At 52.0% G+C, this 22,120-nt stretch overlaps 2 protein-coding genes across 2 annotated transcripts in view; one reads left to right on the top strand and one right to left on the bottom strand.

The window, feature by feature from the left end:
* Nucleotides 1-301: 301 nt before the first annotated feature.
* On the top strand, nt 302-5,974 carry LOC131421191 (uncharacterized). Its single transcript, XM_058567912.1, has 4 exons — nt 302-376; nt 1,012-1,157; nt 2,247-2,297; nt 5,456-5,974. Exons 2-4 carry the CDS (start codon nt 1,047-1,049, stop codon nt 5,972-5,974), a joined length of 681 nt encoding a protein of 226 aa, XP_058423895.1. The 5' UTR covers nt 302-376; nt 1,012-1,046.
* Nucleotides 5,975-8,314: 2,340 nt separating this feature from the next.
* The window catches only part of DYNC1H1 (dynein cytoplasmic 1 heavy chain 1), a 74,387-nt gene continuing 60,581 nt past the window's right edge, over nt 8,315-22,120 (bottom strand). The window contains exons 55-78 of the mRNA XM_058567724.1: nt 21,434-21,646; nt 21,167-21,294; nt 18,920-19,073; nt 18,203-18,349; nt 17,959-18,109; nt 17,284-17,537; nt 17,062-17,196; nt 16,878-16,972; nt 16,532-16,706; nt 16,248-16,323; nt 15,375-15,535; nt 15,068-15,179; nt 14,905-14,965; nt 14,687-14,810; nt 14,443-14,556; nt 13,584-13,754; nt 13,151-13,368; nt 12,953-13,056; nt 10,995-11,206; nt 10,342-10,495; nt 9,476-9,618; nt 9,149-9,317; nt 8,812-8,939; nt 8,315-8,675 (exon numbers count right to left, since the gene is read on the bottom strand). Coding sequence (XP_058423707.1) covers nt 8,547-8,675; nt 8,812-8,939; nt 9,149-9,317; nt 9,476-9,618; nt 10,342-10,495; nt 10,995-11,206; nt 12,953-13,056; nt 13,151-13,368; nt 13,584-13,754; nt 14,443-14,556; nt 14,687-14,810; nt 14,905-14,965; nt 15,068-15,179; nt 15,375-15,535; nt 16,248-16,323; nt 16,532-16,706; nt 16,878-16,972; nt 17,062-17,196; nt 17,284-17,537; nt 17,959-18,109; nt 18,203-18,349; nt 18,920-19,073; nt 21,167-21,294; nt 21,434-21,646 — 3,528 coding nt within the window. The 3' untranslated portion in view covers nt 8,315-8,546. The remainder of the gene's footprint in view (nt 8,676-8,811; nt 8,940-9,148; nt 9,318-9,475; nt 9,619-10,341; nt 10,496-10,994; nt 11,207-12,952; nt 13,057-13,150; nt 13,369-13,583; nt 13,755-14,442; nt 14,557-14,686; nt 14,811-14,904; nt 14,966-15,067; nt 15,180-15,374; nt 15,536-16,247; nt 16,324-16,531; nt 16,707-16,877; nt 16,973-17,061; nt 17,197-17,283; nt 17,538-17,958; nt 18,110-18,202; nt 18,350-18,919; nt 19,074-21,166; nt 21,295-21,433; nt 21,647-22,120) is intronic.

Genomic DNA, 22,120 nt, shown 5'->3' with positions numbered 1-22,120 from the left:
TCCCACAAAATAGAGGAGGATGGGCACAGATGTTAGCTCAGGGTGAATCTTCCTCAAGCAACAAGGGAAAGATTGGCAACAGGTGTTAGCTCAGGGCCACTCCTCCTCATCAAAAAAAAATACTAACGTGTATTCTGCATAACACCCAGGATTCTTTAAGGTCTGGTTTGTAGCACTTCCTATTTCTCTGAACTTTGCCTTACAGGCCTGAGAACTGGTGTTCCAAGGAGCCCAGTTTGGGAAAGCCTGAGTTTATGGTGAAAAGCATGTCGCACGGTGGCGTGTGTTTGTAACTGATGCACTTTCCCACAGGGTCTAGCGGGTGCCTTCCCAGGAGGATTCTTGAGGAGAGCAAGTGACATGAAACGCCAAGGAGGTTTGTAGTCTCTTGTTCTTAGTAAGTTTTTTTTTGTTTTTTTAGAGTGGCTGTTCTCTCTCTGTTCTTTGGGTGCAGAGTTTTAAAAAAATTTTATGTTTTTAACAGCCTCATACTTCTTAGGAAAAGCTCTCTGAGTTTATGTTGCCTTGGGTGTGTCAGTCCCTAGTCTGGGATTAAATTTCTTCATCTGTTAAAAAACGAAACAGAAGGGAGGACATTTGAACCCTCCCCACTCTAATGTTCTAGAACTTTCAGTGTCAATGAATGTGTAATGTTTCCTGATGGGTTTTTATGAGAAGACGAAGGGGCTTTCCCCAAACTGATGTATCAATTGTGGGGTATCCTCCCACGCCACCAGCTGCCTGTGGGTTTTCTTTTAACTAAAAAATTTTTTGAAAACTCTCTAGATTTGGCTTACTGAGGTATAACTATTTGCAGTAAAATTCACCCCTTTGGGCGCACAGCTCTGACTTTTACAAATGCGTCCTGTGGAGCAACCACCACCACAATCAAGACAGAAGGGTTCCTTAGCTCTGGAAAGTTCCCTCCTGCCCTTTTGTGGTCAACGCCTCCCTCCCACCCCTTGCAACCACTGACCTGTGCTTTGTCCCTATGAACTTGATATTTTTTAGCCAAGTGAAAAGTCCATAGCTGGCCCCACTGAGCCATGGCCGGCCTGAGGTACGGCCGACCCAACTGCATCAGGGCAGCGTTCAGTGTGCCCAGCGCCAGGGCCGGCTTCCGGAAGAGGCAGAGAAACACGCTCCATCGCTTCAAGGTGCTCATCAGCTTGCTGTCCCTTCCCTCTTAGTGGAAATGGGGGCGGGGAGGGGAGGGGTGGAGGGGGCCAATGGCCCAGAGCAGGCCCTTGTGCCTGAGACCAGGAACCCTTGCCCTGGGCCTGGACCACTCCTTGGAGATAGTATTCTCAGTGGTTCTTAGCATCATTTTTACAGGTCTTTTTTCTTTTCCCCAAATTTAGAGGTGTTCAAATTCCTGTCCTTTGGGAGTCTTTCTTTTGATTAAGAAAAACAAAAACAAAAACAAACAACAGGCGCCAGCCTGGTGACGCAGCGGTTAAGTGTGCGTGCTCTGCTTCGGCGGCCCGAGGTTCGCAGGTTCGGATCCAGGGCGCGCACTTACACACCGCTTGTCAAGCCATGCTGTGGCGGTGTGCCATGTAGAGTGGAGGAAGATGGGCATGCATGTTAGCCCAGGGCCAGTCTTCCTCAGCAAAACAGAGGAGGATTGGCATGGATGTTGGCTCAGGGCTAATCTTCCTCACAAAAAAAAAAAAAGAGTTGCTTTTCCCATCAGGCTGGGTGTAGTGGGAAGTGTTCTGGAATATCTGATGCCAGCCCTGGGTTCTTCTGAGGGACCCTGAGCAATGCCTGGCCCCTCTCTGGGCCTCAGCTTCTGCATCTGTAAAGGAAGGGGTTGGGATGGATGATCTAATATCTTCCGTGATCTTTTCTGGCTTTGGGTCAGAACAAGTGCCAGGGTGCCATGTAGGTTCGATGAGTCATTTTTGTCTCTTCCTGGCGCCATGGAGACCAAATCTAGCTGGGGAGTCTGTCTCCTTGCCACATTCCTGGCTCTACTGTCCCCGGTTACAGTGGCCCAGGTTTGCGTTTTAGTCCCTCAAAGCAAACCCCCTAAGGGGTCCTCTACCTCCACTCAGGCTCCTGGGGGATGCTTCTCCTTGTCATCCCCGACTCTGCCAGGGCCGCCATCTGCCCCGTGTCTGGGTGGCAGGAACCGCTGCTGTGGGCAGTGGGCCCCTTTGTCCTTTGCCTTGGGACATGAAGCTGCTGTCTGCCTCCCTTCATGGAAAGGGTTAGTCAAGCTGTTTTTTCTTTTTCCCCAGGCCAATCACAAAAAGAATCACATGGACTTTTTTGAAGGCATCTGGAGAGAGGTATGTACCAGAATGAGCCATCGGCCGCCCTTACCATTTAGGGAGTGGCAGGAGCCCTCCCGAAATCTGAGTTCCCAGATGGCAGCCAGGGGCCAGCCTTGCAAGCAAACCTTTCTAAGGAGAGCCGTCTCAGGACAGCCGCCTGCTGTGTGAACTCTTTTCTGCACAGTGGTGTAACTGTATTTTAGAAAAAACTTCACTTTGATATTTAAATGTTTTCCTCTTTTAAATTTTTTTAAATGAGAAAAAAAATACTCAGAGTAGTTTGCCTGGAAGATTACCAAGACCATAGGTTTGCAATTAGTCTCAAAATTAATCTCAATCAAAATTAAAATCAATCTCAATAATTAATTCAGGTGTAGTTAATACCTGGGCTCACGGGGTTTTAAGACGCCAGGTAATGTTGCAGAGCAGGGCACGTGCGGTTAAGTCCTTCTAACCAACCCAGGGGTGCGTCACCCGCCTGGCATCTCTTGGTTTGTAAGAACTAATATGGCTGGTTTCTTTGCAGTGTGAGCCTGTTACCCCCACCACACACACACACACGCACACCCACATACACGCGTGCACAACCCCAGTCTGGGCCTTGGGGCCCCGCAGGGAGGCTCACTGCTCTGTGGTGGGGGCACAGAATGGGGGCCGGCTTGGTAAATTCCAACAACTCTGACCAGTATTTGAATCTGAAATGATTACAGTTGCCTAGAGATTATGGTGTTTATTTTCATTTTTACCTATTTTTGGAAGAGATAACAGTATCAACTGTCCAAAGAGGAAATGAGCTCTCTTGGGAGGTTTTCCGTACCCAAGTGAGATGACCCATGGCAGGGTGTGTGTGTGTGTGTGTGTGAGGAATGGAATGCCTGTGTGTGTGTGTGTGAGGAGTGGAATGCCTGTGCGTGTGTGTGTGTGTGTGTGTGTGAGAGAGAGGAGTGGAATGCCTGTGTGTGTGTGTTTGTGTGCAAGGAGTGGAATGCTTGTGTGTGAGGAGTGGAATGCCTGTGTGTGTGTGTGTGTGTGTGTGTAGTGGAATGCCTGTGTGTGTGTGTGTGTGTGTGTGTAGTGGAATGCCTGTGTGTATGTGTGTGTGTGTGTAGTGGAATGCCTGTGTGTGTGTGGAGTGGAATGTCAGTGTGGGTGTGTGTGTATAGTGGAATGCCTGTGTGTGTGTGTGAGGAGTGGAATGCCTGTGTGTGTGTGTGTGTGTGTGTGTGTGTGTGTGTGTGTGTAGTGGAATGCCTGGGTGTGTGAGGAGTGAAATGCCTGTGTGTGTGTGGGTGTGTGTGTGTGAGGAGTTGAATGCCTGTGTGTGTGTGTGTGTGACGAGTAGAATGCCTGTGTGTGTGTGTGAGGAGTGGAATGCCTGTGTGTGTGTGTGTGTGTGTGTGTGTGTGTGTGTAGTGGAATGCCTGGGTGTGTGAGGAGTGAAATGCCTGTGTGTGTGTGGGTGTGTGTGTGTGAGGAGTTGAATGCCTGTGTGTGTGTGTGTGTGACGAGTAGAATGCCTGTGTGTGTGTGTGAGGAGTGGAATGCCTGTGTGTGTGTGTGTGTGTGTGTAGTGGAATGCCTCTGTGTGTGTGAGGAGTGGAATGCCTGTGTGTGTGTGTGTGTGTGTGTGTGTGTGTGTAGTGGAATGCCTGGGTGTGTGAGGAGTGAAATGCCTGTGTGTGTGGGGGTGTGTGTGTGTGAGGAGTTGAATGCCTGTGTGTGTGTGTGTGAGGAGTTGAATGCCTGTGTGTGTGTGTGTGAGGAGTGGAATGCCTGTGTGTGTGTGTGTGTGTGTGTGTGTAGTGGAATGCCTCTGTGTGTGTGAGGAGTGGAATGCCTGTGTGTGTGTGTGTGTGTGTGTGTGTAGTGGAATGCCTGTGTGTGTGTGTGTGTGTGTAGTGGAATGCCTGTGTGTGTGAGGAGTGGAATGCCTGTGTCTGTGTGTGTGAGGAGTGGAATGCCTGTGTGTGTGTGTGTGTGTGTAGTGGAATGCCTCTGTGTGTGTGTGTGTGTGTGTGTGTGTGTGAGAGGAGTGGAATGCCTGTGTGTGTGTGTAGTGGAATGCCTGTGTGTGTGAGGAGTGGAATGCCTGTGTGTGTGTGTGAGAGGAGTGGAATGCCTCTGTGTGTGTGTGTGTGTGTGTGTGTGTGTGTGTGGAGTGGAATGCCTGCAGCTGCACCTACATTTCCCCGTCTCTGCCGCCGGGTTGGTTTCCGGTCCTCACGGTCCTCTCGTGTCTGGAAGGACGTCTCCGCGTGGCACTGGCAGTCACTGAAGGCGCAGCTCGTCCGTTAGTGCAGGAAGGGACAGTGACAGTCGCAGGGACTCAGACTTCGGAGACCTTCGCGGCAGGGCCACTCAGTTGAGAGCACGGGCGAGGAAGGTGGAAGGAAGAGGAAGGAATAGGAAATTGTGGTACAAAGGCCAGGGGTGAGGAGAGTGTTACTAGACGTCCAGAAAACTTCACAAACCCTCTTCAGCCAGGGTCTTAGAGGGAAGAGGCGTCTGGCTGCCCTGGGGGGAGGGGGCTGCATGGCCGGCCGCTGCTGCTCAGACCTGCTGCACCCCAGCCTTCCAGAACAGACCACGGACACCTTTGAAAACAGTGAGCGATTGGACTTGAATGCTCATTTCAGTTCCTTTTAGCCAGCTTGGACGGCCCTCTGCGCGGCAGCAGGGGTCACGTTTGCACTTTCTGCCCAGGCCGGCCAGAGTCTGTCCTTCAGCAGGGACGTGGTTCTGTGCTCTTTGAGGGGACGTTGGGACGAAATGAGCTCAGACGCCCCAGTCCCCAGCGCTGGGACGAGGGCTTCAAATGACAGGACTCAGGCTGAGCCCCCAGCGCTGGTGGACCCCTCAGGCTTTTGGATGCTATGGGATATTTGTCTAATGCATTTTTATTTTTTATTTTTTTCCAGAAATAAACAATTTATTTTTTTAGATGAAGATGCTCACATTTATTTATTTTAGATTTTTTTAGTTTGTTGAATTTTTTTTTAATTTCAGGCGTACCTAATTTCATGTAATGCATTTTTAAAGATTTATTTGCAAGGCAGAGCATGCAAAGTTTACCAACATCAGTGATGAAAGGAATAATGTATGCATATAAAGGGTATGTTATACCTGTCCCACTGCTAGAAATTTCTAACAGGCTCAAATACGTTTGTCATCAGTTTTTAGATCCTTACGGCGACTCAGAAGACACCCCTAGTCACTCCCCCTATGGCTTCAAAGACGGCTCTCTGGGCAGTGTGCACTGTAACGTGCCTTTGCATACACCGAAGTCCAGGAGTCCAGAAGAAGAGAACTTAGAAGACCCTCTCTTGTTGAAAATTCCAGACATTGTCATGAAAGCTGCCGGCTGGACCCCTGCATCCCTGGAGGCCAATGATGTGGACATGCCGCCCGTGGAGGCCAGCAGCCCCGAGATGCGAGGGTGGGCAGCCAGGCCTTTTGGGTCTCCAGAGGACTCGAGAATGACAGGGGAAGACTGGGGCCCCAGGGCAGCCAGCCCCCTGCTCCCCGCCATGGGCCCCCTCAAAGCCAGAGCATCACAGCCACCACCCAGGCCGCCACCCAGACTCGGGAGTGAGAGGGACAAGGGGCCCAGGCTCTCACTGTCCAAGAGGAAACTGGAACTGTTACTTGTAGAGCCTGAAAAAAGCAAGAGGAAGAGGCAGTACGTGGCCTAGAGTGAGGTGAGCAGTTAGCTCAGGACAGTTAGCTCGGTGGGGGGGAGGGGGGGGCGGACCCGCGACGGGGGCCAGCGGGTCAGAGCGGACGTCGATGAACATCCAGGTTCAGTGAAACCCTTGGCCCTTTTTCTGTCTCAAATAATAAACACCTGGGTACCCACCACTTCGCTTAAAGTGGGGTCCAATGCAGGGCAGGCCCCGTGTGGCCCTCAGGGACCCACCCCCTGAATCTCAGAGAATTTCTTTCCTTTTCCCTACACATTCCTGTAGCCGGAGGACTGCCTGGCTGACCTGGCTCTGCTGTGGTTCTCATCCTGCCCCCATTGCCCCCCAGGTTGTCACCACAGCCACCTCCAGGGGGGCCCAGCTCTCGGAGTTGATGGTAAGACCACGAATAAAAATATTTAAAACAAGACAAATGGGCCCCAAATCAACGTGGAGATGGAGGCAAGGCCACAGAAGGGCCGCTGGGGGCGGAGGACAGGTTGTGAACAGTCCTGGCCCCCTGGGCGTGTCGCCCTCCGCTCCGTCCTCATGTCCCTTCCCGTCAGGCTGTTCAGGAAGCTGCAGATTCTGAGCAGTTGGTTTGGGCTCAGTCTCCACATGGTAATGTCTAAAAATAACGGGTGGCAGAGGCTCTTGTACCCTTTTCCAGGTTTCGCTGAGCTTTTTACTTCCTCTCAGGCATGACCCGAGCGTGGGTCTGGAGTCGGTGGCAGTGCGTGGCCGCCATCTGCAGGCCCCAGGCCGGTGCTGTCCTGATGAAAAGGGTCTAATAAGAGAGGGGAGTATGGGTGGGGTGGGTGGAGGGGCTGCCCCAGGCGCGTCTCTGTTCACACTCCCCTCCTCTGCCACCCACCCCTGGCCCCCAGGCCCCTCTTCTGCCAGCTCTGTCCGGTGAGGACAAGTCAGGCTGGGGTCCACTGTCCAGCCTGACCCTCCAACTGCAGGGTGAGTGGGTGGTCCCAGAGGCGGGGGGGGGGGGGGTGTTCCCCTCAGGCCCCATGGACTGAGCTCAGTGTGGAGGCGGGGGCGGGGTGAGACTCCAGGGGGCTCTAGTCCCGGGCGCCGCCCCGTGGGCGTCAGGAGTGAGGTAGCAAGTCTGAACCCCGTGGGGTCCACACGGAAGCCCTGGACCAGGGGAGCATCAGTCCTGAACGTGCAGTGACCTGCCCCCGTCCCCCAGGCGGAAGGGGGTGGACAGTGTCTCAGTGGCGTCTGTAGCTGGGCCCTTGCCCTTCGGGCTGGAGTTGGCTCCCCTGACGTGTTCCCGGAGCTTACTTGGCACTCCCTCCACTGGGGCCTTTAGGGTTCACAGGACCGCCTTCCTTCTCTTGGGCTCCAGAATTCTCACTTGGTGCCACCTTAGCCTCTGTGCTCTGGACCCTCACCTGGAAACGGGGCGAGCAAGGAATGGTCAGGCGGGAACACGCATCCACGTGGCCTTTCGTGGGCTCTCCTGGTCATTACCAGGGCCTGTCCCCAGCTCTATCTCAGGGTAGAGCCTGCAGTGCTGTTCAGCACTCCCACTGTAGAAATGCCCAGAATCCTTATTTATTGGTTCAGAGAAAAACATTTAAAATGGGCCCTGATTTTCAATTGAATACAGCCTTGCACTGCAATCAAGCCACCTAGGGATCCCTGATGGAATGTTCCAGAACTGGGTAGGGAGGCGGCTCTGACTCTAGCGCTTAGGCCCTGCAGACGTCTGGAGCCTGGCAGCTCACAAACGCCCTGGAGGTCGGGTGGGGGGGGGTAGAGCTCCCACGTCCAGTCAGGCTGACTCACACCATCAGTCGCTGGTGGGCGGGACATGGGGCATGGGCCACCCACAGCAGGATGGACAGGTTTTGATCACAGGGCCTGTGTGAACGCCTGGGCTGATCACCACAAGGCACTGAAAGGCCAGACACCTGTTTTCACAGGGAGACCACACCCATCACTTCCACATAAGCAGCAAGCAGTCAGCCAAGCCAGACTGCCTCTGCGTTCCACTACCTCAGATCTGTGGGAATGAACTTGCCAGGAGGGGACGGGGCAGGTGGCAGAGCCGGACGAGGGCATCAACCTGTGACCCAGGGTCTCTGTGCCAGGCTCCACCACGAGGGGTTGCAGGCCAAGTCCAGGTGCCACGTCCCCCCAGTTGGTCTGGCCTCAGGAGGTGTCGATTATGATCCAGGATGGACCAGAGCTTTCCTAGGAGCACTGGCTGGTTCTGAGTCCATGACGGGGTTGCCAGGATCTTAACTCAAGAACCGTGGCTGCTTTGGGGTGGAGCGGCGCTCACAGGTGCCCGAGGCACTCAAGAGAGCCGAGACAGAAGAGGCGGGAGCCAGCTCATGCTTAGTGTTTTATTTCATAAAACAGCCACACTAGCGACCCTCTAAAAACACGTGCGTGCAGCCTTCCATCTCCACCTCTGCCACCGTCAGCCATCCTTCAGTGTTCTCCAACCTCAGACCAGCGACTTTCCTTTGACAAGTCCATACCTTCCGAACATTTTAATAATGAATACATGTTAAATATTGAATTTTACTATTACAGAAAGGGGTGCTAGAAAATTGTAGGTTCACTCGGTGCAGAGGACTGCCACGCCGCGCTCGTAGAAGCTGCGAGGGTCTTCCTTGGTGGCGATTTCAAAGTCCACGGTGAAGATGAGGTCTGCCCGGGTGAAGTTCAGGTAGACGGGTAAGGTCACCTGCAGGAGAGGGCAGGGCTCACTGTGGACTCAGGACAGGTGAGCAGACTGCCCAGAGACATTGCAGGCGGCCTCGGTGATCGAGCGCTTCAAGCTGAGCGCACCCGGAGGACGGAGGACAGAAGGAGCCACTTACCACGTTAGCCTTTTTCTCCGCATTCGTCTGCTTGACCCAGCGCAGCTGTGTTAGGGGAAGGACCGTGGAGATGGCATTGGAGAGCGAGAGCTTGTTGTTATTGCACGTGGCCCCCTGGAGCTTCAAACCTGGGAGGAAGAAGTCAAAACCCATCTCAAGTGGAAACAACCACTACGCCAATCCATCGGTCCCGGGGATCTCGGGGCTGACAAAGTGCATAGCTCTAACTTGCCGCCATCTACCCACCTTCAACATTTGTTTAGGAACCACTTTTGAGGACCCAGGCACCTGAGAAGGTGTGCTGGCTGAGTCTGCATATTCTGTGACCCCAACTCACCCGTGACCCCAAAGCTGCAGGCATCGAGGGTGGCACTCTGGGAGGTGGTGACGTTGACTTCCAGGCAGAGCTCCTCCAGAGACCAGCTGTTGGCCTGGGCCACGTACTGCCTGGTGGCGGTGATGTAGGCCTCGGGCACAAACAGGCCGCCCAGGCACACGTGGATGTTCTGTGGGAAGAGACAGCCCCAGCTGAGAAGTGAGCCCACTCACTCTCTCGGGTCCGACCTGGGCCTCTGCTCGTCCCTCGGGCTGCCCGGGTGCTGCTGATCCCAAGCCCAGGACAGCTGCCCCCCACCCCCCCAGGCTTCCCAGGAGCGTCCTTCACCTTTAGCTCCTTGGCGCCGCCAGACGCAGCTGCCAGGGAGATGTTCTGGAGCTGTTTTATCCTCTCGCTGAAGTCAGACACCCACTGGATGACGGTCATGCCGGCGGGCACTGTGTAGTGGGACCAGCTCCGAGGCAAGATCCCTGCAAGCCAGGAGACCCCAGGCGGCGTCAGTTCCCGCGATCCCCCCACAGATGGGGCGAATCTGTTCGTGCTCACTTGCGTCTCCAGCTGTGCCCACACCTGCTAGCCCTGCCCACCTTCCCCGCCTGCACCTCACGTGCCCTGGACGGCCCGCCATCACCTCTGCATCTGCTCTGTGCTCAGTCCCGTGTAACTGACCGGGGTGTGCCTGGGGGGCCAAAGTCACTCCCCAGGGACACCACAGCCACAAACTCCCGTCACACAACTGGCTCAGCGTCACCAGCAATTCAGGCTCTCGGGGCCCACGGGAGACACCTGGGGGCCCCTTGTGCCTTTGGACCCAAGCCCCCCATTTTTCCTTGGTCCTGCTCCCCCACCCCCTCAAAATTGTAGAAGCTGTATAAAGATTTTAGTAAATGTTCAGTGAACCAGCATATGAGAAAAACAAGTCCTTGGGCACTTCTAGGCCTGCCCCCCAGGTAAGGGCACCGAGCTGCTCTCAGAGGCAAGTCTGCAGAAGGAAATGTGAGTGAGGCCTGGCCTGAGACCTGTCAACACTCTGAAGAACTGCGGCCGTGGGCCCCAAGCACGTCCTGCGCTAAGCGCAGCGAGGGAGACACAGCTGCGGTGGGTGAGGCGGGGGGGGGGGGGGGGGGGGGGCTGAGCTCGCAGGCACACGTGAGAGGACCAACACCTCAAATTCAGTCCCACTGAAGGCACACCTTTCACCAGCTCATTGATAAGTGTACGCAGGTAGTTGGTCTGTTTCTTCTTTCCTTCACACACTTGAACGACATCAGCAAGATCCTGGCGCACATCCTGAAGTAACTTAGCTCCCATCTTCACCTCTCTCTCAAAGAATCTGAACAAAGGATCCTGAAATTGTTCAAAGAGAAGAGAAGGCCAGAGTGAAGGGAAGAGAGTCTAGGACGAGGTGCCTTCTGCAGCAGAAAAGAGCATCAGACAGACAGACAAGACAGTCAACCTGGGGAGCCCCAGAATCCACAACCTGGTCCAGGTGACTCACAGCTTCACCTGAGCACCATCTGGGACTAAACCTCGTACAAAGCTGACGGAACCCTGTTGTAGCCCCTGCCTGACCCAGCAGCTCTGGACAATTCTCTAAAGAGGAAGAACGGCAGCTGCCACTTCCTCTTGGAGAGTCATTTACCTAGCTCAAGGAAGACGGATGGCCTGCTAGGGTTTTTCTGGCCAGTTGAACGAGGGTCAACCCCTCTTGCCTGAGCCTGGGCTCAGACATGTGCCTGCTCTGAGACAACACTAAGTACGGCCTGTCTGCCCAGCTGAACTTTCTAGGACCATCCGGAGCCCATGGACACTGCAGATGGCCCCGCCTGCGCCCCACCCTGGCCACCTTGATGTTCTCCACTGTCCGTTTGAGATGGCTGAGCGTCGGGGGGATGAGGTGCAGCCAGTTGGAGGCAGTGGTGTGCAGCGTCCTCATCCAGGCGGGGCGCCCATCGGACGTGGAGTCTGTCCTCGTCTTCTTCTCAGCTTCCGCGTAGGCCAGGTCGTCCTCGTCTTCCAGCATCTGCATCTTCAGCATTTTACTGATCATGTCCACGCCTGGGCCGCAGTCCCACCAGCGGCAGATGGAGGGAGGGGGTGGGCAGAAGATCAGAGGGAAAAAGGGCTTGAATGTAAAGGCCACATAATGAGTCTACCCACAAGGTACCAAGGAGTACATGTGTCTACAGCACAGAAAATGGCCTGGCCAGAAAGACGAGGAGGGAAAAACAGAAGAAAAACTGCTACCAGGTCAGTCATGACTGCTGGGCCTGCAGCAGCAGCCTTAGTGCAGACAAGAGTGAGGCTGCTCCAAGACTCTTACGTTCACCGTGGAGCCTGGTGCAGGCCAGAGAGGGGTCATGAGGGAGGGGCTGGGGTATACCAGGCCCCAGGCGGGGAGCCATCTCTGCTGGTAACGTGGGACCACTTCCACTGGGACTACACTGAGGGACACAGCAGCCTCCCGTGTGCTCCAGACTCCACCCACGACCACCTGCCCCCTCAAACACCTGTCCCCATTCTGTGTAAGCCTTGGTGTGCCTGATCTCACCCTGTCCTTGTCCCTTACCCGCTAGTGGAGTGCTGAAAGTCCAGTACAGAGCAGCGCTGCCGCCTGGAGGCTGGACGGAGAGACGGGGCTCAGCTCTCCTGCAGACAGGCCCCCGTGGGCTCAGACCTGGGGCAACCTGTTAGCCCCAGGCCCTCAGTGCTGCCCAGAGAGCAGTCACTGTAGTATCGAGGGGGCATTCACAGGGACCCAGCAGCTATTAGAGGGCAGTGAGTGACAAATCCTGCAAACACTCCCCTGTCACAAAGGCCAGGTTGAGTCACAGCAGTCGACCCCAAGTGCTGATTAATACTCTAAACGGTCTCAGTACACACTCTTGTACAAGAGAGTGCTCCTACCCAACCCTCCGAAACGTGCCTAGCATCCAGGCCTCAAACTCTCAACTGTGGACCAGCCCGACGTTCATTCTGGTCGCCTAGGGGCTACTGCCACCTCACGGTGGGAGGCAGGATCTGGCAGCATCCAAGGCTGTCCACAGGCAGAAAGCAAGCCCCGTTAAGAAGTGGTTCTCGTTACAGAGCTGAAGAGACAGCCTGAAACGAATCGTCTGGTTCTGTCCTATCAACTAGTGGCGAGAGTTTGGGCCACTCGCTAGTCCTTTCTGGGCCTGTGTCCCATAAAGAGAAGTCTCGTTAGACCAGCAGTTCTCACACTCGCATGTGTATCAGCCAGCGGGAGGGCCCCCGGCACCCCCAGTTCTGATTAAGGAGGTGTGGGCGGGGCCTGAGAATCTGCATTTGTACGAAGTTCCAGGTGAGGAACTGGGGACCACACTTTGAGAAACACTGGATTAGATGATACCTTCAAGAGTCTCAAAGAAAAAAACATGTTGTAAGTAAAAAGCAACAAGTTCTAAAAAAAAAATGTATTCCAGTAAAGAGACTAATGTTTTTAAAACATCACTTAATACCAAATACTTTTCAACTTTTTAAAGAAGAAAAAATTAAATTATTTCTCAATGTAAGATGAAATCCTAAATGCAACTTCCAGACCTCACTGACGTAACTATCAAGTCTCTTGCCCAGAACGCAGCCTATACTGCAGAAACCCCCGCTGGAGCCGACTGTTCTCTTTGCCTCCCCTGGGGGCGAGTTAGGAGCAGCTAGTAACGGGAACGGGGCGGGGGGTTGGTGGTTGGAGGGAGGGGGAAGTTGAGGCCAGACTAAGCCACAAAAGGGAGAGGAAAATGGCCTAGCAAATGCAGAGGCGGAGGACCGGGCGAGTGGGGTACCCACCCTGGGTGGTGAGGAGGACTCGCTCGGCGTTGTTGGGCAGGCCCAGCCAGGAGGGCGTCTGGGTGTCAGGGAGCAGCTCCACCCACTGCACAAACTCCTCTCGCCTGGAAAACCAGCACATTGGGAAATGCTGTTACGTGTGACACCAGAAACTGCCTGGTGCCTTGACCATCTCGGTCATGGGAGGCAGGCTCATACCTGATGCCATCTGGCATCTGAATGTCTTTATGCCCGTCGACCTTGCAAGCCAGTTTAAATTCACTGTCGAAACTCTTCGTCGTGAACAGACGCTCCAGGAAAGTGTTGAGCAGACGCTGGTCAAATTCATTGTCCACACGCCCGCCATAGATGGACTGGGCCATCAAGGTCTTCAGTGCCGACCACGGGATCTTATCTGGTGAGATGTTCTGTCTCCCCTGGGTGAGGACAGGCTGGTTACGTTTGTGCAGGTTGGAGGGGGCATCAGCACACTCAGGCTCTCCACCTTGTGGGGTTCCTTTCCTTCACCCACATCAAATAGATGAGACTCGCTGTCTGCTGTGTATGTACAGCTGGGCACATCACCTTGTACCATAACCAGGGATGTTTCTAGGTGTTTCCCCATCTCTGACACGGCCCAGCCCACACTTGCCTTTGCTGTGTCGTCCAGCCACGTGTCCACCGTGTCGCAGGCTGACCGCAGGTCAGATTCCCCAAACTCATACTTCTTTGACCACCCCAGGGGTGCGTATCGTAAGCGTTCCTGGATGATGGCATGGAACCAGGCCAGCAGGAAGTACAAGCGAGCACGCTCGTTGGGAGACTACATCGGGAAAGTTACCAAGGACAGAATCACCAGAAAGCAGTGCCCCTTTCTAGCTAAGAAAATAGTGCAGATCCTGTCAGAATTAGAGCTTTAAAAAGAGCTTTCCATGCACTAACACTGGAACCACCCTGACCTGAGTAAGACCAGGGCCTACTATGCAGCAAATTAATACAAATATTGTTGCTAGGCAAAAAGTATGCCAAATTTTCTATTAATAAAGATGTGATTCAATGACAATGTTGAGATAAATTATTTAGGAGAAGACAAGTTTTCTAGAAATGTCAGGAAAGGTGGATTATGGCACAAAATAAAATAAGATTCCCCTTCCTCCTGTCCACGAGCCTCAGTCTTTGGCACCCAGGAGAGCACTGCTCGGCCTCAGGGTGGCCCATGCTCGGGAGAGGAGGATTCCCAGATGCCTACTCTGGGGTACAAATCCGGGTTCTGGCAAGAGCTTCCCCACAGGCGTGTCTGCTCACCCAGGAGCCTAACCGTCACAGCCCTGTGACAGAAGACCGTGTAGAGTACCTTTCAAACCGCTCACGGGGGAACGTGTGCTGCAGTTAAGAAGTACAATTACCTGTACCATTAGCCATTCTGTGTTGCTGGGAAGCATGGAGACCCGCCTCTGAACTCAGTGACGGGACCCCACCTCTTGGGCTTATACAGAGACCACCGTCTTTACCTTGCATATCCGCGAGACAGGGATGCTGCTGAACGTCCTCAGCATGTTGGCCTTCACCCCTGGAGGCGGCTCAAACACGAAGATGCGGCCTGCTCGGAGCAGATTCACAGGCACCTGAAGAAGACACGGCTCCCGTCACCACTCCTGTTCCACGTGTGCTTCAGCTCAACCACACACACAATCTGAACAGAAAGACGTCAAACCAGCATCCAAAATCAACGCCCCACACCCTTGAACCACCCACCTTGGGGTTGATCTCCATGGTAAGGAAGAGTCTGAAGCAAGCGTGTGGCTGCAGAGAGTGCAACTTCTTCTCCAGCTGCATCAGCCACCCGGGAGCCAGGTGGACGTTCTTCAGCATCACCCACCTGCTCAGGCAAAGAGAAAGCCACAGTGGCACTTCACGTTTCCTGTCTCAATTTTGGGGACCAAGGCTTTCTGAAACACAACAAACAGGCCTACCTGCCTGACTTCACGGCTGTGTTTATTGCCTTATCTGCTTGGTTGAAGCCTTCTGCCGAGCCTGGTGTCAGAAAGCTTCGTGTCAGCATGGCAGAGTTGGACTCCAACGCCCACCATGAATTCTGTGGGGCTTCAGCCCGTGAAATTGATCAAGCACCCTTACCAATTGCAATCGAAGTGATCTGTGTGTTCTGTTCAGCTGCAAGGTCTTCAACATGCCCACTGGCATCATAACCAGGCACAGAGCACATGAGGACAGGAGTATTTGGCTTTACCTGCAGATGAGGACATGGAATTAAGTTAGCATCCCACCAGACTGTGTGCTTGTTAAGTGAGAGAGCTCTGTGGGTGGGGCCTGTGAAGGGGGCAGGTTTAGAGGCTACAGCGGGCGCTTAGCCTTGGGAGGAGACTACAGCTAGGAGTCAGAGCAGATGAGACGTACTTGAGTCTGCAGGGGGCCAGAGCTGTACCTCTGTGTCCACAATGTGGGTCAGGTCGAGTGGCTGCTCCATGATGGACATGAAGGACTCCCCGAGGTTTGTGGAAACAAACATGTGGGCCATGGCCAGCAGGCGGTCGGGGCGGAAAGCCTGAATCAAGAGCAGGCGGTGGATGGCTTGCCCGATGGGTGCTGAAATGAGGCGAGTGAAGGGCTGGGGTTTGGTGACAGCACAGGCTTCGAGACATCCCCCCGCCTGGACTGTTCTTGTTACAAGCCTCCACTCAGCAAACAGTGTCCAAGACTCAGCTCAAACGTGTGACACTCAGAAATCACACTACCTCCTCTGATTCTCTGTCCCCAGGACAACTGCCGCCCCCTTCTGTGTCTTCATGAGCCCTCTGGACACATCTATGACCTCACCCACCGCTTGGGTCTCTTCATGGGTACTGCGGCAATTACTGATTTTAAATGATTCCACTAATACCGGGAATCTGCAGGTAGAACACTTGACGGTTCTCAGAAACGTCTGAAGAAGATCACAGTAATCACCGGCCCCACCACTGTTGACTGGCAGCTGGAGACCACCCTCTTCTTCCTCTAGGAGCCTGGCTATCCGAGGGCCTCGTGTAACACACTCAAAAACAGCCAATTCCCCCTAATGTTGGGCAAGGGCCTTCCCTCCTCTCTCTCTTTTGGTCTTTAAGCATGAGTTGGAACAGGAATTAGGAATTCTTTGCTCTCCCACTTCTAAGCCAACTCCTAAAGTTTTAACACTGAAATACTTTCTCAGGAATCTGTGACTTTTTATTTCTTGGAAGCATCCCTTCATTGAACCAGCAAAACCCAACTTTACATATGGGTCCAGAATGAAAACGACAGGGGAGCCCTGAGGTGGGCTTACTTGCAGGGGACTCTTCACTCCAGAGGTAGGGCACCGTCTGCTCTGGGGAGCTGCTGTCCAGCCAGATGCCAAATTGCTGTGGAGACAATAGCGGAAGCATCAGCACGGAGCAGAGCCCAACTTCGTGGGCAGAGAGGTGGAGACTGACGCATCAGCTGTCTGATGTGAGGGTGCACCAACACAACATTCTGGGTTTTACACCACACACACATTCCTTATTGCCAGTCTCCTGGGAAAAGGCCGAGACTTTTTTTTTCACTGGGAGTGTTGAGAAGAAAACTTACCTCATCAGCCTGAATCTTTGCAATCAGATCTTTAAACGCAGGGAGACAGCTCAACCTCACAACCGCTTCGGCCTGCTCGACAGTCAGGCCCTGGATCTTGGGCGTTGAACCAGCACTCAGCACGATCTCCTTCCCTCTCAAGAAGTGCTGGAATTCGGCATCGTAGGTGGGCTCTCTGGGAAAGGGGCAACAGATTAGCTAGGGCCTCTTAGATTCATTTCTACCATCACGAAAAGAGAAACAATGGCTTAAAGAAAAAAAGAATCTATCCTATCGTAAAACGGTAGTAGGCAACCTACAAAAAGACGATGTTCTAGGATGGACGTTAGGCGGGGCAGGGCCTTACCCAATGGTGCCCTTCAGTTTGATTCTCGCCAGCAGCATGGCAAAGGTGATGTGGTCCTGATGCAGCATGCCTCTAGCCACCCGGTTAAATGCCACCTGGGGACAAAAGCAGGACACACTGCTGTTCCCAAAGAACTCCCTCCGAATCTGCCCTTCCAGAAACAGCTGAGCAGTACGCCCAGTACCTGGAAGAGATCCTTGGTTATGATGGAGAGGCGCTGCGTGTGGTCGGTGATGCCCTTCAGGTTTGGGTTCTCATATAAGACGTTGTGATAAATGTCCAGGAAAAACTGGAGGGAGTACTGGTACAAGAAGTGTATCTGAAAGCGAGCACCAGACGACCATTAGACACTGTCAAGGCCCACGGCGCAGCGCGCCTCGGCCCGGCTGCGTGGCCCCCGAGTCACCTGTTTCAGAGACTCCATGGTGAAGTAAATGCTGCTGCAAGCGGTGGAGAGTGGCAGGTACTGCTGGGACACAGTCTCCACCTCCTGCATCACAATGTCCGTCTCCTCCACTTTTCTTGTCACCTCGGCGGCCTCTCTCTTGAGGTTCTCCAGAGTCGTTATGATTGTGTCGTCATCCAAAATGCGTCCTTTCACTTCGTTCAGAGCTTGCAGCAGAGATTTTTCTAGCTGACGTAAACGGAGCTGAAATTCCCCTTAAACGATCAAACATCCAGAGTTTGCCACAGTACTCACATTCTTTCAAACGGAAAACTCTGAAGTGCTTGACATAAACCTGGAACATTCTAGTCCCTTAAAAGTTCAGTCTCCTAAACTGTATTGTGGTTACCAGGGGCAATGGGGGTGGGGGGTGGGCACAAGGGGTGAAGGGAGACATATATATGGTGATGGACAAACAAAAATGTACAACCCAAAATTTCACAATGTTAAAAACTATTAAAATATCAATAAAAAAAAAAAAAGAGGAGGGTTGGCAGATGTTAACAGAGCTGATCTTCCTCACAAAAAAAAAAAAAAAAAATATATATATATATATATATATATATATATATACACATACTTGATGTAAAAAAAAAAGTTCAGTCTCCTAACCTGCACCAAAAATCTAAAACATACCTTGAAGTTTGAGAAGATCGGAGCGTTTTTCATCCACATCAGGTCTCTCTGCTTTGAGTACTTCATTTAGACACTGGCTCTGTAAACTGCTTCGGGTGACTGTGAAGTTGACAAAAGTAACCCGGGAACACAGATCTGGTGGGAACTCCACCTGTCAAAAGGGTAACAGAACAGTCTGTTTTGTCACTTCAGCGGCAACCCCAACACGGCCACATTTTCACACATCAAGTGCCTCTTTCCTTACAGTTGGGTCTCGGGTGGACAGGAAGATGACAAATGATGGCGACAGGTCTATGTCCTGGTCACCGAGGGTGATCAGCACTCTCCCCCCCGTTCGCCGAACTTCACGGTTCAGTACTGGATTCAAAACTGGATCGTAGCTTTCCACGTCCTATATATGTGTATATATATAAGAATTTTGATGGTTAGACTTTTATAAATGTTTATTTTCATCCAAAAAATGGTGTATTGACATTGACTTCCTACTCCGGATAAATACACCTTCCCAGAAGCCACCTAGCCATTTAGACCCGCACTGTTCAATGTGGCAGCCGCTAGGCACACGTGGCTACTTAGGTTAATTAAAATCAAAATTTCAGTTCCTTAGTCACATTAGCCACATGAAGTACTCAACAGCCACAGCTGTGGCTACCATAGTGGACAGCACAGATTACAGAACATTCCTATCACTGCAGAAAGTTCCAGTGGACAGTGTTGATCTAGACACTCTAAGTGGAATTTTAAGTGCAAACACTGCTTTTGTTGGATTTATTTTTTATAGAGCAATCTCAAAGCTTTATCCTTGCTTTGATATCAAATGAAGTCTTAAGTTCCAAAATTATCACTGTATTATGTAATTTACTTTTATTTCACATCAACTGTGTTTGATAAAAACTCAACGTAGCCCTAAAAGGAATCCCATCTCAGAAGCAGGATCTGAAGGATTCAGATGTCTACACACCTGGACCAGAAGGGGGTTCCCAAATCTCAGTGCGCTCTCCAAGTTCTTTCTGAAGGCGTCATCCAAGAAGCTGGTCCTCGTGATCTTACGGTCCTTGTACTCATTCATGATGAATTCTGTGGCCTGTCCAGAGGGGTCAATGATCAGTGGGTACCTGAGGGCGGGCAAGAGAAGAGCAGGGTAAAGAAACCAACGGCAAGAACAACCACGTGGTAGGCAGAGCCCCGGATGACGGCGGAAAGGTCGGCCCCACCATTCAAGCGCGGTTTCCAGATTCACCAACAGAAACCAATGTGACAAATGCTTAAGGCTAACACAGATCATCTTTTTTCTGAAGAACTACTGTAATGAGGAGTAACTACGTCACAGACAGGGCCATAGGTTTTTATTTAAGTTAGGGCCATAGTTAAAACTTCTCTCTCTGGGACACAGGATCTCTCTCAGCATCCTGCATGTGCTTTTCCCCAAATGCCAAGCACACTATGCTAGAACTGTTGTTCTGTGTATTATTTACTCCCTTCTAGACAGTCACCTCCTAGAAAGTGGGTATTAACACGGATGCTGCAGCAGCACCAAGAGCTAACAGTTATAAAGAGTTTAAATTGCCACGACCCTGGCAAATCACAGACACCACTGCATTTAATTCTCACAATAACCCTATGACATAGGTACTGTTATCATGTCTGTTTTACAGATGAGGAAACTGAGGCACAAAAAGCTAAAGTGATTTGGGGGGATGGTGGTCACACACAAATTAAACAAATGTTAACAACAGGTAACACACACATTTGTACAAACTTCAGAAGCGATGAAAGGGCATATGGTGAGAAGAACCCCCCCACCCCCATTCTTTGGTCACCAAATATCCCTCCCCAGATGACTACTGTCATAAGTTTCTTTACAGAGAAAGTTCAGGCGTTTATAGACACGTGTGTGCGTGGCATGAGTGTTCACGGGGGAGCACACCACCCTCGCCTGGCACCTGCTCTTCTCACTCACTGTCTGTCTGTTGGAGCCGCCTTTGTACACGGCCTCCATATGAATGGCCTGGGCTGTAGGGACAGCCCAGTTTCCCACTGTGGAGACGAACGGCAATCAGGAGCATCTGTAGTGCCCCCAGTCACCTCCGAGGATACACTCAGTTCTCATGAATATTTTTAGACTTGTCATTCTTCATGTGTGCCAGGCTACTGCTGAATAAACACTTACAAGTGGGTATACTTTTCATTCAGTCAAATCCAGCTGGGCACACAGACTGTACCCATGGGTCAATATTCTCATCAGCACCATCTGGTGAGACACCTCCTGGGACCTGAGGCTGCTCGTGAAATCAAATGACATCTGGAGGAGGCTTCATCATCTTTGTGTCCCAGGGACAGTGGCATACAGCAAGGGCTCAAAGGTTTCAAGATGTTTAGATGAGGTTAAAAAGAAATCTGGGAATAAGTTTTTTAAAAAAGAAAACACGAAGGGTGTTGGGGTTTAAGAGCTGTCACAGAGGAGGTCAAGCCTTAGAGATGCAGGTGACCCTTATGTGGGGTCAGTCCTGAAGACGCCCCTCGAACTGCAGTGTCTAACCTACCATCAGAGCAGTCACATTCCATTTCTTACTCTGGCCTTTTTTTATTTTTCAGTGAGGAAGATTGGCCATGAGCTAATATCCATTGCCAATCTTCCTCCTTTTGCTTGAGGAAGAGTGGCCCTGAGCTAACATCTGTGCCCATCTTCCTCTATTTTGTACATGGGGCGCTGCCACAGCACAGCTTGGTGAGTGGTGCATAGGTCTGCGCCTGGGATCTGAACCTGCGAACCCCGGGCCGCCAAAGCGGAGCATGCAAACTTAACTACTACGCCACCGGGCCGGCCCCAACTCTGGCCTTCTTAAACTGAAAAACTGGTAACAATTTCCCCTTTAACTCTACTTCTAGCTAAACATTTTCAGTTCTTACAGTATTTTAAGAGAGAATCTGTTTTAACGTCCACCCTAACACACAACCTTGTCTATCAATTTCAAAAGGTTACACAAAAAACATTCACTGCAGAACAATTCAGTCAAGATGTAAGACTAAAAGAATCGTGCACACCCCACCATCAGTGGTGAGCACTCAGCCTGTCAGCACTACATGCCCGCTCCCAATTTTCTATTCATCTCGTCAAACAAAGGTGTTTTGAAAAAAAACTGAAATGAGATCACTGCACATAAAAACTTCTAATTTGCCCTCTTTTTGTGTTTAAATAAGCACACACCTGTTGAAGCGTTTCAGCATGATGGCGTTCTCTGTGCACAAGTCATCTGCAGGTAAGGAGCTGGCTTGCCAGCGAAGACGCTCATCAGCGTTGGAAAGGTACTCCGTCCTTGCAATATCTGTGCGGAACTGAAAAGGGGAGGGCGGTTATCTCCCTCTTCTTCAAAACTACGGCTGGGTACAGTTCTCAAGTGAAGACTGTAAGTTCACTGACCATCAACGTGGCTCCCACCTGACACATCTTTTGAAATTCCCTACGGGTTGTTACCTGGATGTTGGCTTGCTGCAAGTGATGGGACCAGGTGGTAAACAAGTTCTGACGCATCTGCTGGTCAAAATAACCCGCGTAAGCAATAAAGGCAGCTGACAAGAGACAGTCCCCAGCGATGGTGGACATCTGGTTTTTGAAAGTTTCACTTGTTTTTTCCCATCGTTCACGCTCAGCCGACAAACTCTTTAGAAGAGCAGTGCTCCGGTTTACCTAAAAGGAAAATAAAACAAGATTTTACTGAAAAGTGCAAACCTGCTCCTCCACATGGTGCGCAGGGTTTTGGGTGGGCTAGGAATAGGAACACGCTGAGGCTGTTCACAGTCCCAAAGCAGACGGGACCCAGGTCACATACAACTGATGACGACACAGGTCTTAGCATCTAATCAGGGCGAATCAGTGGGACGAGTTAGAGAATTAAGTGTCAGCCTGGAGACTCGCGCAGGAGCAGAGACGGGAGCAAGAAGGGCCTCGGAGGTGGAAGGAACAGCCAGTTGAGGGTTGGCCTGGAGGGAAGAGACACTGGTGGCAGGAGATAAGGGAGTATTTTGAGGATTCAAGAGGAGTGCGGGCACGAGTGATGGAGACAGCAGCGGATGGGAGACCCTGACAAGGAGGCCCTCAGGGACGCCACTTAGGAAGTCAAGGTGGGAGAGCAAACAGGTTTGGAGCGGGCTGAGGGGGCAG

The sequence above is a fragment of the Diceros bicornis genome, chromosome 24 (assembly GCF_020826845.1).
Source record: "Diceros bicornis minor isolate mBicDic1 chromosome 24, mDicBic1.mat.cur, whole genome shotgun sequence".
Taxonomy (NCBI): Eukaryota; Metazoa; Chordata; class Mammalia; order Perissodactyla; family Rhinocerotidae; genus Diceros; species Diceros bicornis.
The sequence above is the reverse complement of the archived record's forward strand: the minus strand, read 5'-3'. Positions and strand labels throughout refer to the sequence as shown.